The sequence below is a fragment of the Micromesistius poutassou genome, assembly GCF_964030765.1.
Source record: "Micromesistius poutassou genome assembly, chromosome: 23".
In the NCBI taxonomy this organism is placed as follows: domain Eukaryota; kingdom Metazoa; phylum Chordata; class Actinopteri; order Gadiformes; family Gadidae; genus Micromesistius; species Micromesistius poutassou.
Window position 1 is genome coordinate 5,024,989 of NC_140293.1, and position 25,972 is coordinate 5,050,960.

Sequence of the window (25,972 nt, forward strand, 5' to 3'; positions counted from 1 at the left end):
ACTTAAACAACGCATATTCATCCACTTATTTTTAGTGGATGAATATGTGATATCTATTTTATTTTTAACGGTATATTTTAATTTCAGTCTGGGGAACACATCTTTATCTTTACCCAACGATTGCGGACACACACACACACACACACACACAACCACAAACACACACACACACACAAACACACACACACCCCCAACCCACACACACACACATACACTATATCTGAAAACACAATACATACATTTGAAGCAGTCCCGTTTGAAGTCACTGACGGCGCAGACTTGACCGGCCTGGCAGGACTTGGCCTGGCACACGGCGCCCGTGGCGGTGCACTGGCATGCCTGGTCGCAGTCCTCCGTCACAAAGGCCTCCGTCAGCTGCACACAGAAAGTGGTGCAAAATTGAGAGGGCAACACACACCAGAAGGAGGAGAGCCAGAGAAGCTATTATGACCCATCTACACTGGGGTCATTTTCAAGTATTTTTGTTCCTGTTTTCAAGTAAACTGGATTTGTGGCGAGAGAGAGAGAGAGAGAGAGAGAGAGAGAGAGAGAGAGAGAGAGAGAGAGAGAGAGAGAGAGAGAGAGAGAGAGAGAGAGAGAGAGAGAGAGAGAGAGAGAGAGAGAGAGAGAGAGAGAGAGAGAGAGGTTTAGTACAGCTGCCAATTTTGTTTACTGTGTGTGTGTGCACATGTGTGTAGACCATATCTACTGTGTGTGTGTGTGTGTGTGTGTGTGTGTGTGTGTGTGTGTGTGTGTGTGTGTGTGTGTGTGTGTGTGTGTGTGTGTGTGTGTGTGTGTGTGTGTAATGGATCTGCAGCCCCTCATTGATCCCTGTTCATGTGCTCAATAAATTCCCCCTCTGTGTTCAAAAGGTTCTATTCCAATCTACGAATAAAAATACATCAACAGAATTGTCCCCAATATTGTTTGAGATAGGGGAGATGTTGGACGTTACATGGGAGTGAGAAAGAGTGAGATGGGAGTGAGATGGAGAACGATGGGAGAGAGTTGTGTTGATATGTAGTACAATGGGAGTGAGATAGCGTGTGGTGGGAGTGAGATGGTGAGACGGGAGTGTGATGGGGTGAGATGTGGTATGATTCGAGTGAGATGGTGGGAGATGGAGTACAATGGGAGTGAGATGGTGTGTGGTGGGAGTGGGATGGGGTTAGATGGGAGTGAGATGGGAGTGAGATGGAGTGCGATGGGAGCGGGATGGCGGTGAGATGGTGTGAGATGGAGTGAGATGGAGTGCGATGGGAGCGGTGATGGCGGTGAGATGGTGTGAGATGGAGTGCGATGGGAGCAGGATGGCGGTGAGATGGTGTGCGGCGGGGGTGAGCTGGAGTATGACGGCAGTGAGATGGGGATGGAATGCGATGGGAGTGAGACGGGGGGGGGGGGTGGGGTGGGAGTGAGAGGCTGGGCGGGCCGCGTCGTACCACAGTCCAGCTCCTGTCTCCAGGGGCCCGGCGGGGCCCCGGCTTCCTGGCAGGCCACGGCGTACACGTCGTAGCTGTCTCAGCGCAGCGCCGCGTCCGTCCGCTCCGCGCACAGGTCGAACACGCAGTCGCTGTCCAATCACAACGCAGCACCACATCACACGGAGAACAGGGCCGACAGAGGCAGCGGAACACCTTAAAGTATCCCCGAAGGACGGGCGCACACACACACACACACACACACACACACACACACACACACACACACACACACACACACACACACACACACACACACACACACACACACACACACACACACACACACACACACACACACACAGCGCCGGGGGCCAGGGTGGCGTGGCAGGGGGCGAAGGGTCCCGAGGGGTCCGCCAGCACGCCACACTTGGCTGTGGTGATTTCAAGACCATTATTACAAGTATTAAATGACCATTCATGTCATCCATCTCTCTCTCACTGTCTCGCCCGCCCTCCCGCCCTCCCGCCCTCCCTCTCTCTCTCTCGCGCCTCTCTCTCTTGTTCCATACTTGTTGGGTTCCTCCATTGGATAAGAGCTGTGATGATGAATGAACATGAATCCTTCACTGGTCCCTGGAGGAGCTGTACATAGATGCTGCTCTCTGTTAGAGGCTGAGGTTAGAAGGGAAAGAGTCAGACAGTCATTGGTTGGTTTTCAATTGCTGCAAACCACACTAGTTCTCTATCTAGGGGGGCCCAGAGCTAGGCTCCAAACAAGCCTGGCTCTAAACGCCCCCCCTTCAATCGGGAGATTGAAGGGGGGCCCCTTCAATCTCCCTAACCCTAGGGACATATATATATATATATATACACACACATACATATATATACACACACACATACATACATACATACATACATATGTGTGTGTGTTGAGAAAATATCCACGATGATAATATATTGTAAATCATTAGTGAAAATATACGCTATTTGTACTTCATATATGTACATTTATGACAAAATTGTGAGGACTAGGCTTGGCGGAACCTTCTGATGGTACAATTGTTGCTGACAGATGGATTTCTCTGAAACACCGCTGAAGTTAGTGACGTTCATGGAACCATAGACATCTTATAATGATGATGTCTATGGTTCCATGAACGTCACTTAAGGGAATTTCCGCTAAGTAACCATGGCAATTTATCCGACCAAACTAACCTGGTCGGGAGCAGGTTAACTGTCAGGCTAACTTGAGCGGTGTTTCAGAGAAATCCATCTGTCAGCAACAATTGTACCATCAGAAGGTTCCGCCAAGCCTAGTCCTCACGCCGCCATCATCACATCACATCACATCACACCAGCTGATCAGCTACAAACACAACTGAGGCAACCCGAGGGGTATTCCATCAACCAAGCTAAACGCAAAGCCGGGCTTATTTTGCTTAGCCGGGCTTCTTTCAGCTAGAGTTGCGTTCCATGCATAGACGCAACTCTAGCAGGTTTTGGTTTATTTATTTATTATGTTGCCTCAGCTGTGTTTGTAGCTTATCAGCTGGCAGGCTGAGCACATCACTGTATATTGTCGCTGAATGCAATTATGGCTTTAAAAAGCTCGGAAACAACGTGTGCCGTTTGAGGATGTACTTACAACCGGACAAAACTAAATAATTGGTTGAAATCGTAATGAATCTCGTAGTAACCGGTAAAGCCCACAATTCGCGCAAAGCATCACGGAGCGGTGGAAACTTGTGGATACAAAAAACTGATGTCTGACACATTTTATGAATAAAGTCTTCCCAAAAAGCATTGGACATGTGACCCACTATGTTGTGCTCCATGTACCCGATGTTGACAACGTGACATTACATGACTAAGCTACCAACACGAACAAAGAAAGGAAATTAACTACGTGTTTAAGTTGTGAAGAGGTAAACGTGTGGCTACACACAGCACTAAAAATGTCAAGATTGAAAAAGCAAAAAATATTTGTTGCACAGCTGAACACTGTATCATATCATGAGCTGGCTGTTCTCAATTCACAACATGCATCCATCCAATCTAAATCTGGCATTCTGACCAAAACTCATGTACTCCCCACCACAGTTATTCCACTAATTAGGCCTACTCCACTATCGTCATCTCCACTATACCCAACGCTGTACGAACGCAAACCGTGGATAAGTTAGGCTACTTGGTGGCTATGGCTAACATCAATTGCAAGAGTTAAAACAGCCGACCACTTGAGTGCAAAAAACACAAAAGACCTCCCCACTGCACCAGCAAATCTTAAGCAATAAATATCGCGTCTTACCTTTATTCATGTGGCAGTGGTCTGCAGATGCATCCCGTGGTGTAGCCTGCCACATCCATCCACATCCTCTGTATGTGTCCATGGTACAACCTGCTCTGGTGCTTTTTACCTATGTATTCAGGCTAAATTAACTTGATTGTCTGATGCCTCATTATTGCATCCCAGCCAGAGAGTATCGGTATTAATACCTCATTCATTGTCCAAGCCAGGCTGGCAGCTCATACAAAAATAAGTAGGCCCTAAGGGATAATCTATAGAACGCCGGTGTCGTGCCAGAAGTTGATTTTTGCCAGAAACTGATTTCCGGTCCGCGGGAGCGCGCACGGTCTGTTAAAGTTGTGTTTCTGCCTCAAAATGGCTTGATATCACTCAGCAAAGTAATACTGACAAGATTTGATGTCAACCAGTGCTTGAATAATGTGTAAAGGGCCATTACAGGGCCATTACAATGTAAAAATCAGCGGACCGGAAATCAGTTTCTGGCAAAAATCAACTTCTGGCACGTCGTGCCAGAAGTTGATTTTTGCCAGAAACTGATCTGATCGCGCACTGTCTGTTAAAGTTGTGTTTCTGCCTCAAAATGGCTTGATATCACTCAGCAAAGTAATACTGACAAGATTTGATGTCAACCAGTGCTTGAATAATGTGTAAAGGGCCATTACAATGTAAAAATCAGTGGACCGGAAATCAGTTTCTGGCAAAAATCAACTTCTGGCACGACACCTGTCATTATCGGGGAAATAAGCCCCGACAGGGCGAACCGGACACCGACGCGAAGCGGAGGTGGCTTGCTTCGCTTGCTTTCCTTGACAGCGGTCATTATGTGCTTAGCAACGGTCAATTATCAAAAAATAATTCACCGCCAGAAGTCGGGAAGGCCCATGCAAGTGAACGGAGTGTTCCACAGCACTGAGAAGAGCCGTGTAATAATCCATAATATTTAAACTCAAGTTTTTTTTTGTCTTTTTAAGTGGTGGGTACAAAGTGAATCTTGACGAAAACTGGTGGGTACTCGACCCCAGCGTAATAGACGCCTATGGTTACGACGTCTTAAGCAGTTAAAGTATCAGAGGCTCATTGATTTCTATTGGAAAAATAAAAGTGGAAAAAGTAGAATAGTTTGAAAAGTTTAATGAATAGAAAAATGCTGAATAGATAGCCATCATGTCGTTACAAAGCTGGACGTTTTGATATTTGAATGGTTTCTGTAGCTGAAAGTATGGCGAAGGAGTATGGCGAAGACCTAAGTATTGACAGAATAAAAATAAGAAAAATAAAGATTTCGATATCTAGAGTGTGAATGCTCCAGCATTCACACTAATAATAACTATAAAAATATGCAAACTAGACATGTAGGCCTACTAAATATGACCCTTACAACAAATATTGTAACAATAAAAATCATTGCCCCGGTCCGGTTACACAAGCTGTGACAAGAAAAATAAAAAATAATAAAAACGAAATTTGGTTATAGTGGTTCTTTAGAAGAGCGTTCTGGTTGCGGATGTTGGTCATCCCCTGGGGTGGGTTTGGGAACACCGAGAAGTTACATATTGCGGTGACGAGTCCATGGGTTTAATTTGTTATTACCCAGTGTGCTTTGTGGAATGGTCTCAATGTTTTATTGTTTTATTTCATGTGAATAGCCTTTTTTCAGAAAGCAGATGTTCGTCACACAATGTCATTGATGTGAAATATTAATAACTGACATATTCGTGACATATTGAGTTGATTATGAATCGTCCGGGGGGGTGTCATATTAATTCTGCCAGGTCTTAAAATAAATATTGAACAGTCCCTAAGTTACGTAAGTTATGTAAGTTGCAAGTTACAAGTTGTAAGTTACAAGTTCTAAGTTACTTGTGGAGACTTATGCTGTTTCACCACGAGTCCATGGGTTGAATTTGTTATTACCCAGTGTGCTTTGTGGAATGGTCTCAATGTTTTATTGTTTTATTTTATGTGAATAGCCTAGGCCTAGTTTACTAGTAGAAAAAAAGGCCTACTAGTAAACTAGTAGGCCTTTTTTTCAGAAAGCAGATGTTCGTCACACGATGTCATTGATGTGAAATATTAATGGAGGCTATCGGGTGACAGCGGCAGAGGGCTAACCTGCTGTGGGACTCCCAGCATCCTGCTCTTAAAGGTGACATATTATACCACCAGGTGGGAGTGGGATTAGCCCTTACGAGCCGTTTTTTAAAAATCACCCTCTTCTGATCTGGTCGGCACCACACCCAAACCCCCCCGCCGCCCCGGGACCACCGAAGAAGAGGCAGAGGACCAGCCACTACCACGACTACAAGAAGAAGAACCACCACCGGCAGCAGGAGAACGCCAACACCCGCCCCTCCTCCACCAGGGTCCCCACGCCCGGCACCCCGACCCGCTTCGGCGAGGCCGGCCCGGACCAGACCACGCCCCGCCGGCCGGCCGTCTTCTTCAAGACTTTGGGCTGTATTCCGATATCCATACTATCCGCACTCACTATGCTTAGTTTGAGTAGGTAGGGCGTTCCAATTCAGATTTGGCAAAAAGAAGTGTACCTAAAGGACCCAGATGGTGTACTCAAAACGGTCAAACCGCGAAGTGTGGATCGATGTACACTTTTCGTACTCAACGGCAGCTATCTTAGCTACGTAGCGGAAGAGGCGGCGCCGGGCTGAGACAACATCGGCACATTTTCCACATAGCCTGCATTAATTGAGTTATTTTGTAGCTTTTATAGCTTTTATAGCTTTTATAGCTACTATGCGTAAAGAGTTCACTGTTCAAAGCGGGATGTTTATTGCGGGGTAGGAGCCACAGCGGCAGTCACGATCGTAATTTCCGGGTAGTGCACCATGGAGTATTTGATTTGGAACGACACTGACATCTGAAAATCAGCGCACTTAGTCAGTGCGGATAGTGTACTAATTTGTGGGCTGTTGGTTCAATGACGCGCGTCTCGCTCGCTGCCCAAGGGATCCTCATCGCTAATGTAGTATATTGAGTATACTAACTATTAACTAGACTGCCACAGACTTTACTCATCACTTATTCATTGAGAACCCGAAACCGTGGCTCGCCTCCTGTGTGGCGACCATACATCCACTGGCTACCTCAGGATAGAGAGCGGTAGGTTAGTGTTCACAGCGAGGGCGGCAATATACTGCACCCCTAGTGGTCATATGTCGATATCACACCCTACAACAGAAGCAATCTTCCACGGGGTGTGGTGTGGTTGAACAACTGCAGTTAACAGCGCATCAGGTGTGTGGAAAACCTTTAGCCTGCAGATAGGTTAATCGTCTTCTTGACACATCCTAAGCAAACCATTTGTACCCAACAACGAGTGGAAGAGACCAATCCAAGTTGATAAGAACTGATCCCTGACTGGGATTTGGTTAATTGATTAAAAAGCTTACCCAGACTCCAGCTCCAACTGGTCTGACTCGGGGATCAACTGTTTGATCAGATGGTATCCACTATTGGATGGGCCACTAGAGATACAAGGTAAAGATATATTCTCCATACTCCATACTCCATACTAACCCAAGAATTTTGTTCTGCAAATGTTAGAATACATCTTACACAAAATGCCTAATTTAATACAACTCTGCCGAATGCTGTCCTTTTTTTAAATTTAGCCCTCCCTTATTTTCTAAGATTAATAAAAGGAACAATACGTTTTTTTAATACAAAGACGCTTCAAAAAAAGACGAAAAGGAGTCATGAATGTTTATTAGTTTTGCACAGTGCAGTTTCATTTAAACACCCTACTGGTTGGAAACGTTACACTAAATACAATTGTTGTACAATCAGTGCATGAAGAAATATAATTTAACTGGGAAATCAGTTCATCCGTCGATTTCAACTGCTGAGGAATGTACAACCTTAATGCAAAAAAAGTGTAAGTCGAACGCAAACAGCCGATTTGCGATTGTTCCCTCAATATTTGCATAAGACTAAAAAAATTTCACTGACCTAAAAGACTGACGTTTATTTTTGGGCTTCCTTTTTTTCCTGTACCTTGGAAGCACTGAACTTTGTTATAGAAAAAAAGAAGAAATAACTTTGTAACGGGCAAAAACAACAACCTTCCTTGTAGCGTTTCAAACTTCTGGAACCTTTCTTTTAAACAACTTCAAAAAAATCCCATCTTCACTCCAAATACACACCACCACTACCACACAGACACAACGTGTGTGTGTGCAACGACAAGATGACAGATGATTGAAGTATATTTTGCTATATTTTTTGCTAAGTAGGAAGTAGGAACTTGGTAATGACAACAGAAGCGGTTAGCAGCGTTCGCTACTTGATTATACATCGCTAAACTCTAACTGGGGACTGCAAATTAATCAATTAGATCAACCCACCGAGGACACGGTTTCCCACCAAAGCCCTTAATTAGCAAGGACAACATTGATGAAATCTAACTCATACAAAAAAAAGGACACAGTAAACCCAACAACCTTGAAAAGGAGTCGTATTTTTTTTTTAAATTCTCCCCAACCCTACTGCCTTCAATAAAAAACAACAACGTATCATACGTCTCAGTCCTGCTGCTTCTCCAGCAGCTCGATGCGCTGGGACTGAGCGAGCACCTGCGCGCGCAGAGCCTTCATCTCCGCCACAATCTCATTCAGCTGGGAGGGAGAAAGAGCGGAACGTCAGAGGGGGCGCATTACAAATAATCGTTACTCATGGCCGCTGTATATTTTGTGATTTAGCCGACGCTTCGGGAGTAAAACGTCCGTTCAATCACACGACACATTTCAGCAACGAGCAGGAGAGTGCGTCAGGGCGTCTCGCTGAAGAACGCCTTCAAAATGTACGACGGAGTGGGCTTTGGGGATTGAACCCAGAACGCTTCCACTGGGACTGACCCAACGCCCTGAACACGAGACCACCCTGCCCCACCGCACCTAGAGGCGGGTTAGCATCGCCTTCCGCTTACTTCCGTCGTTATATTCTAGTCTATGATTGGTTGGTCGGTTGGTCGGTGGTGTCCATCTCTTACCTCTTTCACCATCCAGTCCGCCGTCCCGCCAGGGGCGGGACGGCCCCGGGTCTCTCCTTCCATCTCCCTGGCGACGTAGCCCCCCCTCAGGGACACCAGCAGGGGCGGGGCGTCCTGCCCGGCCCTCCACTCCTCGGCCTGGAGGGAGGGCTCCAGGCCCGCCGTGTCCAGGTACAGGTCCTCCTGGAACAGGTTCGACTGGGGGAGACACACACACACACACACACACACACACACACACACACACACACACACACACACAAATAAACACACAGGAAGGAGATGTATCCAGACATTTTGAAAGTAATTACGTGGTACGTTGATTTGCTCTGGTGTTCTGATTGGCCTGGCCTGGCCCAGTCATCTTATTGGTTTAATTAAATGACTGTACAGAGGGGTAGCCTATGGGAGCGCCGTTCAGGCATTTTCATACACAGCCAAGACACGTTGCTTTGCTCTGATTGGTTGTAGGATAATCAATTGGTCTGGCGAAGTGGTGATGCAAGGTAACACAGGCTTTTTTATTGGACAGATAAGAGAGAAAGAGGGACACACAGGCAAGACAGAGGGACATACAAGACAGAGGGACACAGAGGGACAGACAGACAGAGGGACAGACAGACAGAGGGACTGACGGACACTCAGAAGGACAGAGAGACGGACGTACTTTGCGTGGCACAGTAATGGACTGTGCCACGCACAGTGGACTTTGTAGAACCTGCAGAAACGGAAGGCATGGCCATGAAACGTGATATTTTACAATGTAATCATTCACAGAACGAACACAGAGGAAAACCAACATCCATTCTAACAACCCCAGTGTCACTGCAAATGTACACACCTGGCGATTTCACACTTGTTGACATCCAGGCCCCGCTTGCTGACGTAGCCCGCTCCTCGCTGGCGCTTGTTGCTGCTGTACAGGTTGAGGAAGTGGATGTAGGGGGACTCGTCCGTCACCTCGGAGTACCAGATGGTGCAGTCGCCCTGGAGACGCAAGACAACACACGAGATCGGGAGAGGGAAGGCGGTTATTTAGTGTTTACAAAGCGTGGCGGTCGCTATTCTAAACATTTTAGATCTCTCCTTTGCAGTACATCTTTCGACCACACGGGGGTGGTGCCGTTTCTACCCATATGCAGTCACGATTGCAGCCACCCTTTTGAATTAAGCCTTCATCTCGTGGGCTCACATACTACATATTGTTTGTTTGTTTTTTTTCTGCTCCTGACGAGCTGGCTGTTGCCTTGCATGGTTAACGCCGCCATCGCCATCGGAATGCATGGATAAAAGCGTCAGCTAAATGCCCTAAATGTAACTGTAAAGTGTAGCGATAAGGACCCGGAACGTTAATTTACGTCCAATGTTGCTCTTCTCGCGATACCAATTTTGTGTAACACTGATCCAGGCTTCTCCGGTGTGTAAACACAGCGTGTCCTCCTGAATGCTCTTACCTTCCCACACAGGTAGACCATGTTGGTGTCCGGGTCGTAAAAAGGCAACAGGACATGAATACTGGTGTCAATCTCCTGCATCGCCATTGGCTCAGTGAGATCTTTCTGCTGGGGAAAAAAAAACAAAAAGACATGCAATGTGATTCCTTAACGTTCCCCTTTGTCTCACTCAGAACGGAATAACATCATCTAATATAACGTACTGCTGCGTCTAATGGACCGGTCCGACAGAAAGTCGGGCAGGTAATCGGACTTACCGTATCCCACAAGGCCATCTGTCTCTCGCTCATGCGGCTGAACCCGGTGGTGAGGATCTTGCCGTCGGACAAGAAGACGGCCCTCATGGGCCGGGTGCCGTCGTGGGCCTTCTCCCTCACCTGCAGGGGGAACCAGGATAGAACGTAAGAGCAGAGCCATGTTAGCATTCTGTTAGCAGACCGATGCGGCCAATGTCGTACACCCTGTAGCGTGCAATTCCACTGATTTAATACGAAACGGGAGGCTCTTGAGCAGGTGAACATTGAGGAAACTGCACTAGAACAGACTGTGTGTACAATGGTAAGGGCTCCGTCAATTAATTACATACTAATGGTTATCAGCATTTTAGCCCCCGGAATGCGCAAATCCCGAAAAGTTGCAAAATTGAATAATACTTATACATTTAATTCAGGATTAATAAAGTATCGATCTATTTCTGATTTAGTGACCCGTAACAACCGATCAATGAGCACTCTAAAGGAAGCCGTGTGACGCGCTGCCCGAGTTATCGCCACGAACAACCGCGAATCACAACATCGGGCAAAGTGGACGTCAGCGACGGAGCGTCGTGCCTTGAGGACGGTGCCGCGGCGCGGGTCGATGACCCTCAGGGCCTTGTCCTTGGACACGGTGCAGATGGCGCTGCCGTCACGGTTCCAGCACGCGCTGTAGATCAGGTCGGGGTGGGCGTCGCTCAGCTGGTACACCAGCTCGCCGGTGCCAACGTCCCACACACACATCACGTTGTCGCAGCCTGGAGAGGGTGAAGGGGGGGGGGGGGGGGGGGGGGAGAGAGACAGAAAGGTGAGGGGGAAGCATTGGAACTGGGAGAAAGCGACTTCACAGATGAAAGAGGAGAGAGAGGGGGAGAGAGAGAGAGAGAGCGAGGAGAGCGAGAACAAAGGAATCAGAAAGGTGAGTGGAAAGCATTGGAGCTGGGAGGAAGGGACTTCAAAGTGGTCTCCTGATATTCTAGAAAGCTGAGTGTATTGATTACAACCACAGCAAATCAACATTCATCAAACGCAACCTGGACCTTGACCGCCAGCACCTTGACTACCTGTACATCTGTATCCATGCAGAGTCAAATCTCTGCAGAAAAGCAAGGCAAACGCCCCGGAAATGTAAATGCAAACAAAAAAGCCAGCCTGTAGTTAGTTTAAAATGCTGCACCTTCACCCCGCCCCTCCCTCTACTGTAAACGCTTCTTTACAATAGCCGTTTGCTGCCCGAATAACTTTTTTTCTTTTATTTCTTTTATAACTCTTTAATTGGCCCACCTCCTCTCTATATGGTAGACTTTTTATCCTGCAGGGTTGCCAACTCTCACGCATCTGGCGTGACACTCACGCTTTCAGCATCAATCTCACGCTGTCATGCACACGCAACAAATGTCACGCCAAACAAAAAAAAAATACTTGTTAGATCTCTTGTCGCCGTCAACCCCCCCCCCCCCCCCCCCAACAATCCTGTCCGCCTGCAATCCAACACTCAATTCCCTCCCCCCCCCCCACTCCCGGTCAACAATTCCACCTGCAGACCCTGTTATAATGCATTATCAGTATTATAAGATTCTACAGAGTCTCACTCCGGCCAAAAACCAAAAGTCAACCCTGGCAACCCTGTTAACCGTGACCGATTGCTTTCAAGCGAACCGGTAGGCTTTTAAATACCTAAACCCAGGAATTCTAGGGAAGTGCTTGGTCAGCTAATGCATGGCTGGGCATTCTGATTTACAGCAGGCCTTCAAAACGTCCAAAGTCTACAACAGAACGACGAGCAACTGAATTTGTAAGAAAAAAATTACAATGATTAAAAGAAAAAAAAGGAAGCACTTTTTTTTTTAAACTTAAATAGAAAACCGTGAATGACAATAGGCCCGACAAGTATGGTCGGCAGGAAGCAAGCCCCCGACAAATATGGTCATCAGGAAGCAAGCCCCCGACAAATATGGTCATCAGGAAGCAGGCCCAGACAAATATGGTCACCAGGAAGCAGATGGCCCTACCTGCGCTGAGCAGGATGTGTAAGGCCGTGGGGTGCCAGGCGAGGATCCCCACGCTATTACTGTGGCCCTCCAGGGTGACCTCGGGCTCCCTCATGGTCCCCTTGAGGCCCCCGTCTGGGATCTTCCACAACTGGGGAACACACAGCGTCAAACAGCCAATCACATGACCTTCAAAACGATTGAATCATTCACTCGTTGATAATATAGAAGAATAATCTTGAAAGACAACCTTTCAAGGTTGCTATATTTAACATGACAACAGCTCATGAATACATAACCCCACATTTTTAACTTGTGTTCCATCACAGTGAACTGTATAGTTATGTCAAGTATGATCTCAAGTCGATGGTTTAAAAACCCAAATTATTTTGTGCCCCCTCCCCTCCTAATTTTTGCTAAAAAGGCGTAGGCTATATTCTGAAACTAGGATTGATCGAGTTATACCAAAATGAACAACTGTTTTGCTACACCTGTCGTTAGCTGTCGGTATGGAATACAAAATAATAAATAACATGTGGGGGTTCAGCGTGAACGGAGCAGAAAACCAAAACGATGGAGAGTCCAGATTCCACCGCCGCGCCTACCTTCACGGTGTTGTCCTCCGAGGCACTCGATGATGTTGTCGTCATGGGGACACCACTGGATGTCCAACAAGGGTGCGTTGTGAGCATACACGTTAAGCGTTCCTGGTTGATCGGCCGCTCTGAGGAACAGAGAGAGGAAAAAAACCCTTTCAGCACCCCAGCGGGAATCTACAGCCTCATCTGTAGCCAAGCCCTCTCACCTGCTCCTTAACGACATTTCACTGTATTTTTGTGTGTCACTCTGCGGGCAAAAGCTCTTGCTAAACGCCAGCAAACCGTAAACCGTTACTTTAACACCATCGACGTGCCGCTTATCACACACGTCTGCGCCTCACCTTGGTGATGGGCACCACCAGGAAGGCCCCGCCCCCGCCGGACTCCACGATTGACGGCGATGAACTTGGGGTTGACGGCGCAGAGGGGGCTCTTCGAGAGGCTGTTCGTCACGTGCACGTCGTCGATGCAGTGCTCCGCCTCCCAGGCCTGGGCGACGACATGGCCAAACTTGCTCTGCCTTGACATGACTGCGGAGGACAGGGTCACGACAGCGGTTAGGGTGACGGGACATAGAGCTAGAGTCTATGAGTAGGACTCTGGGTTCATAGAGCTAGAGTCTATGAGTAGGACTCTGGGTTCAAAGAGCTAGAGTCTATGAGTAGGACTCTGGGTTCAAAGAGCTAGAGTCTATGAGTAGGGGTCTGGGTTCAAAGAGGCTTGAGTCTACGAGTAGGCGTCTGGGTTCAAAGAGCTTAACCTACATGAGTAGGGCTCTGGGTTCAATAAAGCCTTGCATCTATGAGTAGGTCGCTAACCCTGGCTGATAACAAATAATGTATATAAAAAAAAATCCCCATACATCATTTTGGTTTGGTAGTAAAGTAAACACCGGCCAAATTAAAGCAAATACAACATTTGTTTGAAGGAGAGAATGATAAGCAAATAAGCGGTTGCCTAGTTGGTGGACAGGATCAAAATGATTCATGATCAAATCGAGTTATGATTACTTCACAATATGTTGGCCAACTCTGTAGAGGATAGCATATTGCTTAGCAAATAAAAAATAAAAATAAATAAAATATTTTTTTGAAGTTGTGAGTTTTTTAAATTATTGGAAGCGAGTCGAGCTGACCTTGCCTGCTGTACCCACAGCCCAAAATAAAGAACAGCCGAGACAATATCCTTAATTCAAACATGCCGTTTCATTTGGCCTCAGTTGGCTATGGATACGAACTTGGAATGAACATGCGCAACAGGATTTCTAAGGGGGTTACTGTACAGTGGCGGAGACTGCAGAAGCTGTAACATCACTACGGCAGAGCTAATGCCGCTTTTCCGCCGACAGTACCAGCTCAACGGCACGACTCGGTTTGGTTCCAGGCACGTCGCGTTTCCATCTAAAAAAGTACCTCTTCAATGTTGGCGGGTCGTAGAAAAGAACCTCTCCAACATGGGTCGTCATTAGGTTTTAATCCCGGGAGACGGGATTCCCGGAAAATCTGAATCTGATCAAGACGATTTTCTGATTCCCGGGAAAGGATATGATGGGAAATAAAATAAAATAAAAAGCGCAATGACTGCGCGTCTATTGTTGTCATACGGTAACGTTGATCGAGGCGAAACTCGAGCCCTGGGAAAGGAACGACACAAAAACAAAAGCAGGTACCAGGTACTTTCTTTTGCCAATGGAAACGCAAAAAAAGGCGGGGCGAGTCGAGGCGAGTCGAGCTGGTACTGTCGGTGGAAAAGCGGCATAAGACGGTTCTACGGTTCTGCTTTAGACCTACCTTACCAACAAACGATTTAGGCCTACTGAGGCGGCTGCTGGTCTCTCAAAGAGGGGAAGTAGTCAGGTCAGCCCACTAAGGAGTTGCGTGTTGCAAGCAGTTGCGTTGCGTATCTTTGGTCGGAACTTGGCTTTATAACAGGGTTGTTGACGGAAGGGGAGGGGGGGGATTGAGTGTTGGATTGCGGGCGGACGGGATTGTTGAGGGGGGGATCAAGTGTTGGATTGCGGGCGGACAGGATTGTTGGGGGGGGGGGGGGGGGGGGGGGTCAAAAAAAATGAAATGCGATATGCCGGCGGGCCAGTTCTGATAGACATTAGATATTATCTGGCGGGCTGGATTAAATTACACTCCGGGCCGGATTAGGCCCGCGGGCTGTACGTTTGACACCCCTGGTTTACAGAGTTCAGTATCACTCCGCGCCTAACTTGAACTGTTGTTTATTTACAAGCAACAATTTTTTTTTGCCGTGACATTTGTTGCGTGTGCAAGAGAGCGTGAGATTGATGCTGAAAGCGTTGAGTGTCACGCCAGATGCATGAGAGTTGCATAAGGTTATCTTAATAAAACATAGTTGTAGGTCACCATATCAGGTCCGCAGGGTTGCCAACTTTTGTTTTTCAGCCAGAGTGAGACTCTGTAGAATCTTATAATGCTTATAACAGAGTCTGCTGGTGGAATTGTTGACGGGAGGGGGTGGCGGGGGGAGTAATTGACCGATTGCGGGCGGACGGGATTGTTGAGGGGGTGGGGGTGGGGGTTGATGCTGAAAGCGTGAGTGTCAGATGTAAGACAACTTTGGTGCAATACTGAATGCTGTCCTTTTATTTAGCCCTCCCTTATTTTATAAGATTAATAAAAGGAACAATAACAATATAGTTTTTTAATAAGACACTTAGAAAAAAAGACGAAAAGGAGTCATGAATGTTTATTAGTTTTGCACAGTGCAGTTTCATTTAAACACCCTACTGGTTGGAAACGTTACACTAAATACAATTGTTCTACAATCAGTGCATAAAGAAATATAATTTAGCTGGGAAATCAGTTCATCCGTCGATTTCAACTGCTGAGGAATGTACAACCTTAATGCAAAAAAAGTGTAAGTCGAACGCAAACAGCCGATTTGCGATTGTTCCCTCAATATTTGCATAAGAATTAAAAAAAAAAAAAAATGTCACTGACCTAAAAGTCTCACGTTTATTTTTGGGCTTCCTTTTTTTTTCCTGTACCTTGGAAGCACTGAACTTTGTTATAGAAAAAAAAGAAGAAACAACGTAACTGAAAGAAGTCCTTTATCACAGAGGTGCAACAGTACGGGGGTGACGTTAATTATAGGCACTGGAATGTCTACACACCATAATTAAGTTCATTAAGTTTACAGACCTTACCATTCCACCTCAGATAAAGGCCTATATTCCTTCAAATGTGTAACTGTAGTTAATATCTGCTACTTGGCCCACATGTGTGAGTCACAAATCACGAGTGATTCGAAGGTTTCTAGCCAACAACAACACACAAAGTCAGTCAATGTTAGCGCTCGTTGTAACAGGCAAAAAAACAACCTTCCTTGTAGCGTTTCAAACTTCTGGACCCTTTCTTTTAAACAACTTCAAAAAAATCCCATCTTCACTCCAAATACACACCAACACCACCACTACCACACACACACAAATGCAGTAGTAGTTTAGCAACTTCAGTTAGTGCAACAAGAAAAAAAAAAAAAAATCACAGATGATTGAAGTATATTTTGCTATATTTTTTGCTAAGTAGGAACTTTTGGATATTTGGAATGGAAACGGTAGAAGCACAATGCAGGAATGTAGGCTACGATGAGAGAAGACCAGGCGGTCAGGTCTGGTAATGACAACAGAAGCAGTTAGCAGCGTTCACTACTTGATTATACATCGCTAAACATTAATTGGGGACTGCAAATTAATCAATTAGATCAACCCACCGAGGACACGCGCATGCGTACCCTTTGAGACGTACACAGTTTCCCACCAAAGCCCTTAATTAGCAAGGACAACATGTATCAAATCTAATTCATACAAAAAAAAAAGGACACAGTAAACCCAACAACCTTGAAAAGCAGTCGTTAATGCTTTCGTATTATTTTTTTTAAATTCTCCCCAACCCTACTGCCTTCAATAAAAAACAACAACGTATGTTCACTGGCCTACACTTCCACACAACACACACACAGCCTTAAAGGTATCGGTGTCTTCTAGTAAGGCTATGGTCTATTTATGTTTTATTTTTTTTGTTAGTTTTGTTTATTTTAGAACGCCTTGTGCTCGTAGCATTAGCGCTAGCTCCTAGCGGCGGCGGCGGCGTCCGGGGTGCGGGGGTCATGGGTCGGGGGTGGCGCCGGGAGGGGGGGTTGGTGGGGTTCATACGTCTCCGTCCTCGATGCGGGCCAGCTGTCTCTCCAGCAACTCGATGCGCTGGGACTGAGCGAGCACCACCGTGCGCAGAGCCTTCATCTCCGCCAGGATCTCATTCAGCACGTCGTCCTGGGAGGAAGGAAGAGCCGAACGTCAGAGGGGGGGGCGCATTACTAATGATCGTTACTCATGGCCGCCGTATATTTTGTGATTTGGCCGACGCTTCGGGAGTAAAAACGTCCGTTCAATCACACGACACGTTTCAGCAACGAGCAGGAAGAGTGCGTCAGGGCGTCTCGCTGAAGAACGCCTTAAAACACAGAACACAGTGCCCCACCGCACCTAGAGGCGGGTTCCCAAATCGTTTTTTAGCATCGCCTTCAGCTTACAACTTTAGACACACTGTACCGAGACCACACACATGAACACATGAACGGTCGTTATATTCTAGTCTATGATTGGTCGGTGAAGTCCACCTCCTACCTCTTTCTTCAGCCGGTCCGCCGTCCCGTCGGCGGCGTTGCCCCGGGTCTCTCCTTCCGTCTCCCTGGCGAGGGCGGGGGAGCTGGGCGTGGCGGCGGGGGCGGTGGCAGCGGCGCCGGCGGCGGGGGCCCCGGCCCCGGAGTCCTGGGAGGCCAGCTTGGGCCGGCCCCGCAGGGTGTCCCGGTGCTTGGACGGGGGGACGGCGTAGCCCCCGCTCAGGGACACCAGCAGGGGCGGGGCGTCCTGCCCGGCGATCCACTCCTCGGCCAGGAGGGAGGGCTCCAGGCCCGCCGTGTCCGGGTACAGGTCCCCCTGGAACAGGTCAGACTGCGGGGGGGGGGGGGGGAGACACACACACAAACAAATAAACACAAATAAACACACAGGAAGGAGAGATGTAGAGAGATTTTTGTAGAGAGATTTTTTGAAAGGAATTACGTGGGCGTTGGCCCGGGAGCCAGAAGAATCTGCAAGCTTTCTTTGTTTAATTTTAAACTTTGTTTGATTTGCTCTGGCGTTCTGATTGGCCTGGCCTGGCCCAGTCATCTTATTGGTTTAATTAAATGACTGTACAGAGGGGTAGCCTATGGGAGCGCCGTTCAGGCATTTTCATACACAGCCAAGACACGTTGCTTTGCTCTGATTGGTTGTAGGATAATCAATTGGTCTGGCGAAGTGGTGATGCAAGGTAACACAGGCTTTTTTATTGGACAGATAGAGAGAAAGAGGGACACACAGACAAGACGGAGGGACACAGACAAGACAGAGGGACACAGACAAGACGGAGGGACACAGACAAGACAGAGGGACACAGACAAGACGGAGGGACACAGACAAGACAGAGGGACACAGACAAGACAGAGGGACTGACGGACAGTCAGAAGGACAGAGAGACGGACGTACTTTGCGTGGCACGGTCATGGAGATAGGTTCGATCTTCCTCTCGTGGACTTTGTAGAACCTGCAGAAACGGAAGGCACGGCCGTGAAACGTGATGTTTACAACGTAATTATTCACAGAACGAACACAGAGGAAAACCAACATCCATTCTAACAACCCCAGTGTCACTGCAAATGTACACACCTGGCGATTTCACACTTGTTGACGTCCACGCCCCGCTTGCTGACGTAGCCCGCTCCTCGCTGGGGCTCCTTGCTGCTGTACAGGTTGAGGAAGTGGACGTAGGGGGACTCGTCCGTCACCTCGAAGTAGCGGATGGTGCAGTCGCCCTGGAGACGCAAGGCAACACACAAGGTCGGGAGAGGGAAGGCAGTTATCTAGTGTTTACAAAGCGTGGCGGTCGCTATTCTAAACATTTTAGATCTCTCCTTTGCAGTACATATTTCGACCACATGGGGGTGGTGCCGTTTCTACCCATACGCAGTCACGATTGCAGCCACCCTTTCAAATTAAGCCTTCATCTCGTGGGCTGACATACTACATATTGCTTTTTGGGTCAATAGTGCTGCGCTGATAATTATTATAAGATGAATACAATATAAAAGGCTGCTATGAACTCAATTCCGTTTGTTGTACCAATGATAAATAGTTTATGAGCCTATTAACTGACCTAATGCATCAACAATGAGTGCAAAACATGAATTGATCAAAGAACTGCTTTGAAATGCATTCTTCCCAGAATAAAGTTGATTCCGGTTTGATCCCAGGTTCCTCCTAGCTGAGTGTTGAGGTGTCCGTGAGCAAAACAGACACCTCACCCTAACTGTCCCCTTGCATGGCTGTCCCCTTGCATGGTTGTGAATGTGTGCATGAATGGTTGCAAGTCTGTTTGGATAAAAGCGTCTTCTAAATGCCCTAAATGTAAATGCAAAGGGTTAGAGAAACGGCAGTGATGACACCAGGAATGTTAATTTTCGCAATGCCTATTGTGAATGAGGTCGAGGTGGTTGTCCCTTTGTAGAAAGAGGCTCTCCAGAAAACCAATTTTGTGTAACACTGATCCAGGCTTCTCCGGTGTGTAAACACAGCGTGTCCTCCTGAAGGCTCTTACCTTCCCACACAGGTAGACCATGTTGGTGTCCGGGTCGTAAAAAGGCAACAGGACGCCATTACTGGTGTCCATCTCCTGCATCGCCATTGGCTCAGTGAGATCTTTCTGTTCGGAATATAAAACAAAAAGACATTCCATCCGATTCCTCAACGTTCCCCTTTGTCTCACTCAGAACGGAATAACATCATCTAATATAACGTACTGCTGCGTCTATTGGACCGGTCTGACAGAAAGTCGGACAGGAAATCGGACTTACCGTATCCCACAACGCCATCTGTCTCTCGCTCATGCGGCTGAACCCGGTGGTGAGGATCTTGCCGTCGGACAAGAAGACGGCCCTCATGGGCCGGGTGCCGTCGTGGACCTTCTCCCTCACCTGCAGGGGGAACCAGGATACAACGTAAGAGCAGAGCCATGTTAGCATTCTGTTAGCAGACCGATGCGGCCAATGTCGTACACCCTGTAGCGTGCAATTCCACTGATTTAATACGAAACGGGAGGCTCTTGAGCAGGTGAACATTGAGGAAACTGCACTAGAACAGACTGTGTGTACAATGGTAAGGGCTCCGTCAATTAATTACATACTAATGGTTATCAGCATTTTAGCCTCCGGAATGCGCAAATCTCGAAAAGTCGCAAAGAATACTTCGGGAAAAAAAAATCGAATAAAACTTATACATTTCATTCGGGATTAATAAAGTATCGATCTATTTCTGATTTAGTGACCCGTAACAACCGATCAATGAGCACTCTAAACAAAGCCGTGTGACGCGCTGCCCGGGTTATCGCCACGAACAACCGCGAATCACAACATCGGGCAAAGTGGACGTCAGCGACGGAACGTCGTGCCTTGAGGACGGTGCCGCGGCGCGGGTCGATGACCCTCAGGGCCTTGTCCTTGGACACGGTGCAGATGGCGCTGCCGTCACGGTTCCAGCACGCGCTGTAGATCAGGTCGGGGTGGGCGTCGCTCAGCTGGTACACCAGCTCGCCGGTGCCAACGTCCCACACACACATCACGTTGTCGCAGCCTGGAGAGGGTGAAGGGGGGGGGGGGGGGGAGAGAGAGAGACAGAAAGGTGAGGGGGAAGCATTGGAACTGGGAGAAAGCGACTTCACAGATGAAAGAGGAGAGAGAGGGGGAGAGAGAGAGAGAGCGAGGAGAGCGGGAACAAAGGAATCAGAAAGGTGAGGGGAAAGCATTGGAGCTGGGAGGAAGGGACTTCAAAGTGGTCTCCTGATATTCTAGAAAGCTGAGTGTATTGATTACAACCACAGCAAATCAACATTCATCAAACGCAACCTGGACCTTGACCGCCAGCACCTTGACTACCTGTACATCTGTATCCATGCAGAGTCAAATCTCTGCAGAAAAGCAAGGCAAACGCCCCGGAAATGTAAATGCAAACAAAAAAGCCAGCCTGTAGTTAGTGTAAAATGCTGCACCTTCACCCCGCCCCTCCCTCTACTGTAAACTCTTCTTTACAATAGCCGTTTGCTGCCCAAATAACTTTTTTTCTTTTATTAACGCTTTAATTGGCCCACCTCCTCTCTATATGGTAGACTTTGTATCCTGCTGTAGGATCGCCGATGCACTGTGATACATCCTCGGACTCAGAGTAGGATCTTTGGTCTGCTCCTTGAGCTAGACTGGAAATATCTGGCTACCCTGGCCATTAATTCATTTATTCAATCATTCATGGCCTTAATGGCTTTAAGCATCTTAGCACACTTTATGTTAAGCTTCTTAAGAGATCTTTCCACTGTGTGTTATTATCTTATACATACTTACTATGTATGATCTTATTATATATAAATCATATTTGCTTTAAAGGTCACCTCCTCTTTGCTGACTCGGTTCACTGGCCGACCCACGACTTTGTCAACAGTACAGGAACCAAGAACAGAGACACATGCTGTGGCGCTCTCATTTATTTCCTTTTAAGGAAGTGTGTGTGTGTGTGTGTGTGTGTGTGTGTGTGTGTGTGTGTGTGTGTGTGTGTGTACCCCAACCCTTTCTCATGATCCAATGAAAATCCTCAATGCCATCTCACTCGATGGCAGAGAAATGAGCTCAACTCAATGAAAGCCTTCGAACACAAACACTGAGCATTGTTTAATGGATCTCTTCTAGCAAAGCATTAACAGTGACCGATTGCTTTCAAGCGAACCGGTAGGCTTTTAAATACCTAAACCCAGGAATTCTAGGGAAGTGCTTGGTCAGCTAATGCATGGCTGGGCAGCAGGCCTTCAAAACGTCCAAAGTCTACAACAGAACGACGAGCAACTGAATTTGTTAGAAAAAAATGACAATAATGATTAAAAGAAAAAAAAGGAACTACTTTTTTTTTTTTAACTTAAATAGAAAACCGTGAATGACAATAGGCCCGACAAATATGGTCTTCTGGAAGCAGGAAGCAGGCCCCCGACAAATATGGTCATCAGGAAGCAGGCCCAGACAAATATGGTCATCAGGAAGCAGGCCCCCGACAAATATGGTCACCAGGAAGCAGATGGCCCTACCTGCGCTGAGCAGGATGTTGAAGGCCGTGGGGTGCCAGGCGAGGATCCCCACCCTCTTACTGTGGCCCTCCAGGGTGACCAGGGGCTCCGTCATGGGCCCTGTGAGGCCCCCGTCTGGGATCTGCCACACCTGGGGAACACACAGCGTCAAACAGCCAATCACATGACCTTCAAAACGATTGAATCATTCACTCGCTGACAATATAGAAGAATAGTCTTGCGGTTGCTATATTTAACATCAGCTCATGAATACGTAACCCCACAATTATAACTGTTCCATCACAGTGAACTGTATAGTTATGTCAAGTATGATCTCAAGTCGATGGTTTAAAAACCCAAATTATTTTGTGCCCCCTCTCCTCCTAATTTTTGCTAAAAAGGCGTATATTCTGAAACTAGGATTGATCGAGTTATGCCAAAATGAACAACTGTTTTGCTACACCTGTCGTTAGCTGTCGGTATGGAATACAAAATAATAAATAACATGTGGGGGTTCAGCGTGAACGGAGCAGAAAACCAAAACGATGGAGAGTCCAGATTCCACCGCCGCGCCTACCTTCACGGTGTTGTCCTCCGAGGCACTTGCGATGATGTTGTCGTCATGGGGACACCACTGGACGTCCAACACGGGCGCTAGGTGACCACATACCGTGGAGCAGGTCTGGTCGATCCGGCCACTCTGAGGAACAGAGAGAGGAAAAAAAACCTTTCAGCACCCCAGCGGGAATCCACCTCTCAGCCCATGATGATATGTGAACAATCTCCCACTCGGACCTCCTCTCAACCAGCCAATGGGTGAACACATTTTTTATGCATTACGCAAAACTGTGTCCCATCATACAAAAGTTAAAGGGGTGATATGATACTATGCCATTATGTGAGAGTGGTTAGCCATTACATCCAGCATACATCTTGAGGGACACTGCCTTTTTGTGATGTCACTATAACACACCAAAAGGCAGATTTTCAAAACGGTTATTCACAGTCACACCTTTTGGCATAATAACCCCCCTTTAATAAAAGGCCAATATATAGTGAGCATCTGCATATTTAAAACATAACAAACCACTGAAGTAGGCCAGAAGGGATTTGCACCCCAGCCGAAAGGTACTGGGTTTGAGTCCCCCCCCACACCCCCCATGTACGCGGCCTCATCTGTAGCCAAGCCCTCACCTGCCTCTTAACGACATTTTACTGTATTTTTGTGTGTCACTCTGCGGGCGAAGGCTCTTGCTTAACGCCAGCAAACCATAAACCGGTACTTTAACACCATCGACGCGCCGCTTATCACACACGTCTGCGCCTCACCTTGGTGATGGGCACCACCAGGAAGGCCCCGCCCCCGCCGGACTCCACGATGACGGCGATGAACTTGGGGTTGACGGCGCAGAGGGGGCTGTCCCAGGTGACGCGCGACACACGCACGTCGTCGATGCAGTGCTCCGCCTTCCAGGCCTGGGCGAACACATGGCGGAACTTGCTCTGCCGGACCACGCCCCTTCTGAACGACATGACTGCGGAGGACAGGGTCACGACAGCGGTTAGGGTGACGGGACTGATAGCCGTAGGGCTCTGGGTTCAGAGTGTTGGTGTCTATGAGTAGGACTCTGGGTTCATAGAGCTAGAGTCTATGAGTAGGACTCTGGGTTCATAGAGCTAGAGTCTATGAGTAGGGGTTCATAGAGCTAGAGTCTACGAGTAGGGCTCTGGGTTCATAGAGCTAGAGTCTACGAGTAGGGCTCTGGGTTCAATAAAGTCTTGTGTCTATGAGTAGGTCGCTAACCCCCACTGGCTGATAACATAATGTGTAAAAAAAATCCCCGTACATCATTTTGGTTTGGTGGTAAAGTAAACACCGGCCAAATTAAAGCAAATACAACATTTGTTTGAAGGAGAAAATGATAAGCAAATAAGCGGTTGCCTAGTTGGTGGACAGGATCAAAATGATTCATGATCAAATCGAGTTATGATTACTTCACAATATGTAGGCCAACTCTGTAGAGGATAGCGTAGTGCTTAGCGCTACCCAGACAGGCAAACATCACAAATAACCCATTACGGTCAAAGCTTCACCTCCTAACCATAAGGTTATCTTAATAAAACATATTGTAGGTCACCATATCAGGGCCGCACTGTAGTCCTTGTTAGAAATGATTGCCAAAATAAAAGCCTCATTCAAAGCATAGGCAAATTCTCCCTCCCATGAGCTTAGCGTTGTCGGAATTCATTTAGGTGCTTCTACCTGGTTACAATGGCCTCTTTCAAAGAGGCATGTAATAGTAGACTGTTGTTTACTAGGTGAGTCTGCCACACGTGGCCTGGTACATAAAAGTAGTAGATTAGTGTTTGGAGCAACACCTGTGTGGGTGCTGCAATGGCACCTCTGTGAAAAGGGTCCATTATTACCTGTGCTCTACCTGAGTTTAAATACACAGCCTTTGTTGGGAGACTTTTTTTTTTTTTTGGTCACTCTTCCAATGTAAACAGATTAGTAGTTCAAGCTAAATTGTATAATGTAAGGTTTGTGTGCCACCATATTGCTATACCACAGTGGGTATGGTAACACAATATTAAACCAAGATTAGGAATTATTAACTAACAGTCGATACTTAAAATGATATTTTATACCAAGTAGGACAACCTAAATAATTGCACTTTGTTGTTATTTACATGAATATAACATATACATGAACATAAAATAGAGCAAGAGGGAGGGCGGGGCATCGAGGGAAAATGAGGGAGGAGGTGTAAGGGGAGGGAGGTGTAACTCCAGACCCAGGGGGATGCTGCTGAAATGCTTGGTAATGTAAAAGCTGTGGCTGCTTATTATGTCCAAGCTTTTGCATAAGACGCACATTTCCATAATTGCAAATGCCTAGTATTTGTAAAGGTGCAACAGTGGAAAAAACATAGGACAAAGAGGGAAATTTGCACATTAGACTACACACGAACGTGTGGAGGGGGGGAGGGAGGGGGGCGGTGGGGAGTAACGGTGGTTGCAAAGAAGGGGTCCTTCAGGAAATTCCAATGCCCGTAACAAAAGAAGGCGAATGTGTGTTATTTATGTCCAAGGCTGCTTAATAAAGGCACACAACAGAAGCCAACACAACGCACATCACTCAAATACAATACCTTGATTGAAAGTAGTTTATCCCCGTTCAACAAAAAAAAAGAGCGAGAGAGGGAGAGTGGACGAGGAGGAATGTGTGGCTGCTCGGGAGAAGGCCAAATCAAATAATCCACCGTCGCCACCACCAGCAGTAACTTAATCCCTTCCTATGTGCTGCAGACTACAGGCTCCCAGCGACCCGACGCGACCGACGTTAACACACAGATACCCCGGCAGGTCAGCGGCGCGCGTCTAGCCGATCAAACTGCGCTCCGAAAAAACACGAATTCCTCCGCTGCGCGATCCGATTCAGCACGTATCCTCCGGCGACAGGTCTGTCGCGAATAAGGCATGTGTGGTCGGGGGGGGGGTGGAGAGGCTGACCTTACGGGGGGGGGGGGGTGCGTGTCGCGGTGGAAGAACCTACATGGAAGGTGTGCGGTGGGATAGACGCGGGCGGACCGAGGGATGGGTGTGCTGCACCGAGGGGTTGGTTGATGCTGACGGTACGCACTTCGCCTTCGTGCTGGTTGGGAGGATAGGCGTCGGGGTTGTTATGGATGGAGAAAAAAAAAATCCCGGAGACTTCCGCTCATGACAGGATATTCTTTGTTGAGGAGGCCGGCGTTGTTTA

At 47.4% G+C, this 25,972-nt stretch overlaps 1 protein-coding gene and 1 pseudogene across 2 annotated transcripts; both read right to left on the reverse strand.

Moving 5' to 3' along the window:
* Nucleotides 1–8,273: 8,273 nt before the first annotated feature.
* On the reverse strand, nt 8,274–13,566 carry LOC311368726 (coronin-1A-like; annotated as a pseudogene). Its single transcript has 10 exons — nt 13,380–13,566; nt 13,045–13,163; nt 12,461–12,590; nt 11,025–11,206; nt 10,452–10,571; nt 10,195–10,299; nt 9,582–9,727; nt 9,408–9,458; nt 8,741–8,938; nt 8,274–8,366 (listed from the first exon to the last, which is right to left on the reverse strand). The product of its transcript is annotated as a coronin-1A-like (transcript).
* Nucleotides 13,567–15,951: 2,385 nt separating this feature from the next.
* LOC311368566 (coronin-1B-like) lies at nt 15,952–25,634 on the reverse strand. Its single transcript, XM_084487362.1, has 11 exons — nt 25,362–25,634; nt 23,538–23,743; nt 22,786–22,908; nt 22,230–22,359; nt 20,556–20,737; nt 19,963–20,082; nt 19,707–19,811; nt 18,779–18,924; nt 18,599–18,656; nt 17,696–18,022; nt 15,952–17,341 (listed from the first exon to the last, which is right to left on the reverse strand). Exons 2-11 carry the CDS (start codon nt 23,739–23,741, stop codon nt 17,219–17,221), a joined length of 1,518 nt encoding a protein of 505 aa, XP_084343488.1. The 5' UTR covers nt 23,742–23,743; nt 25,362–25,634; the 3' UTR covers nt 15,952–17,218.
* Between the last annotated feature and the right edge of the window lie 338 nt (nt 25,635–25,972).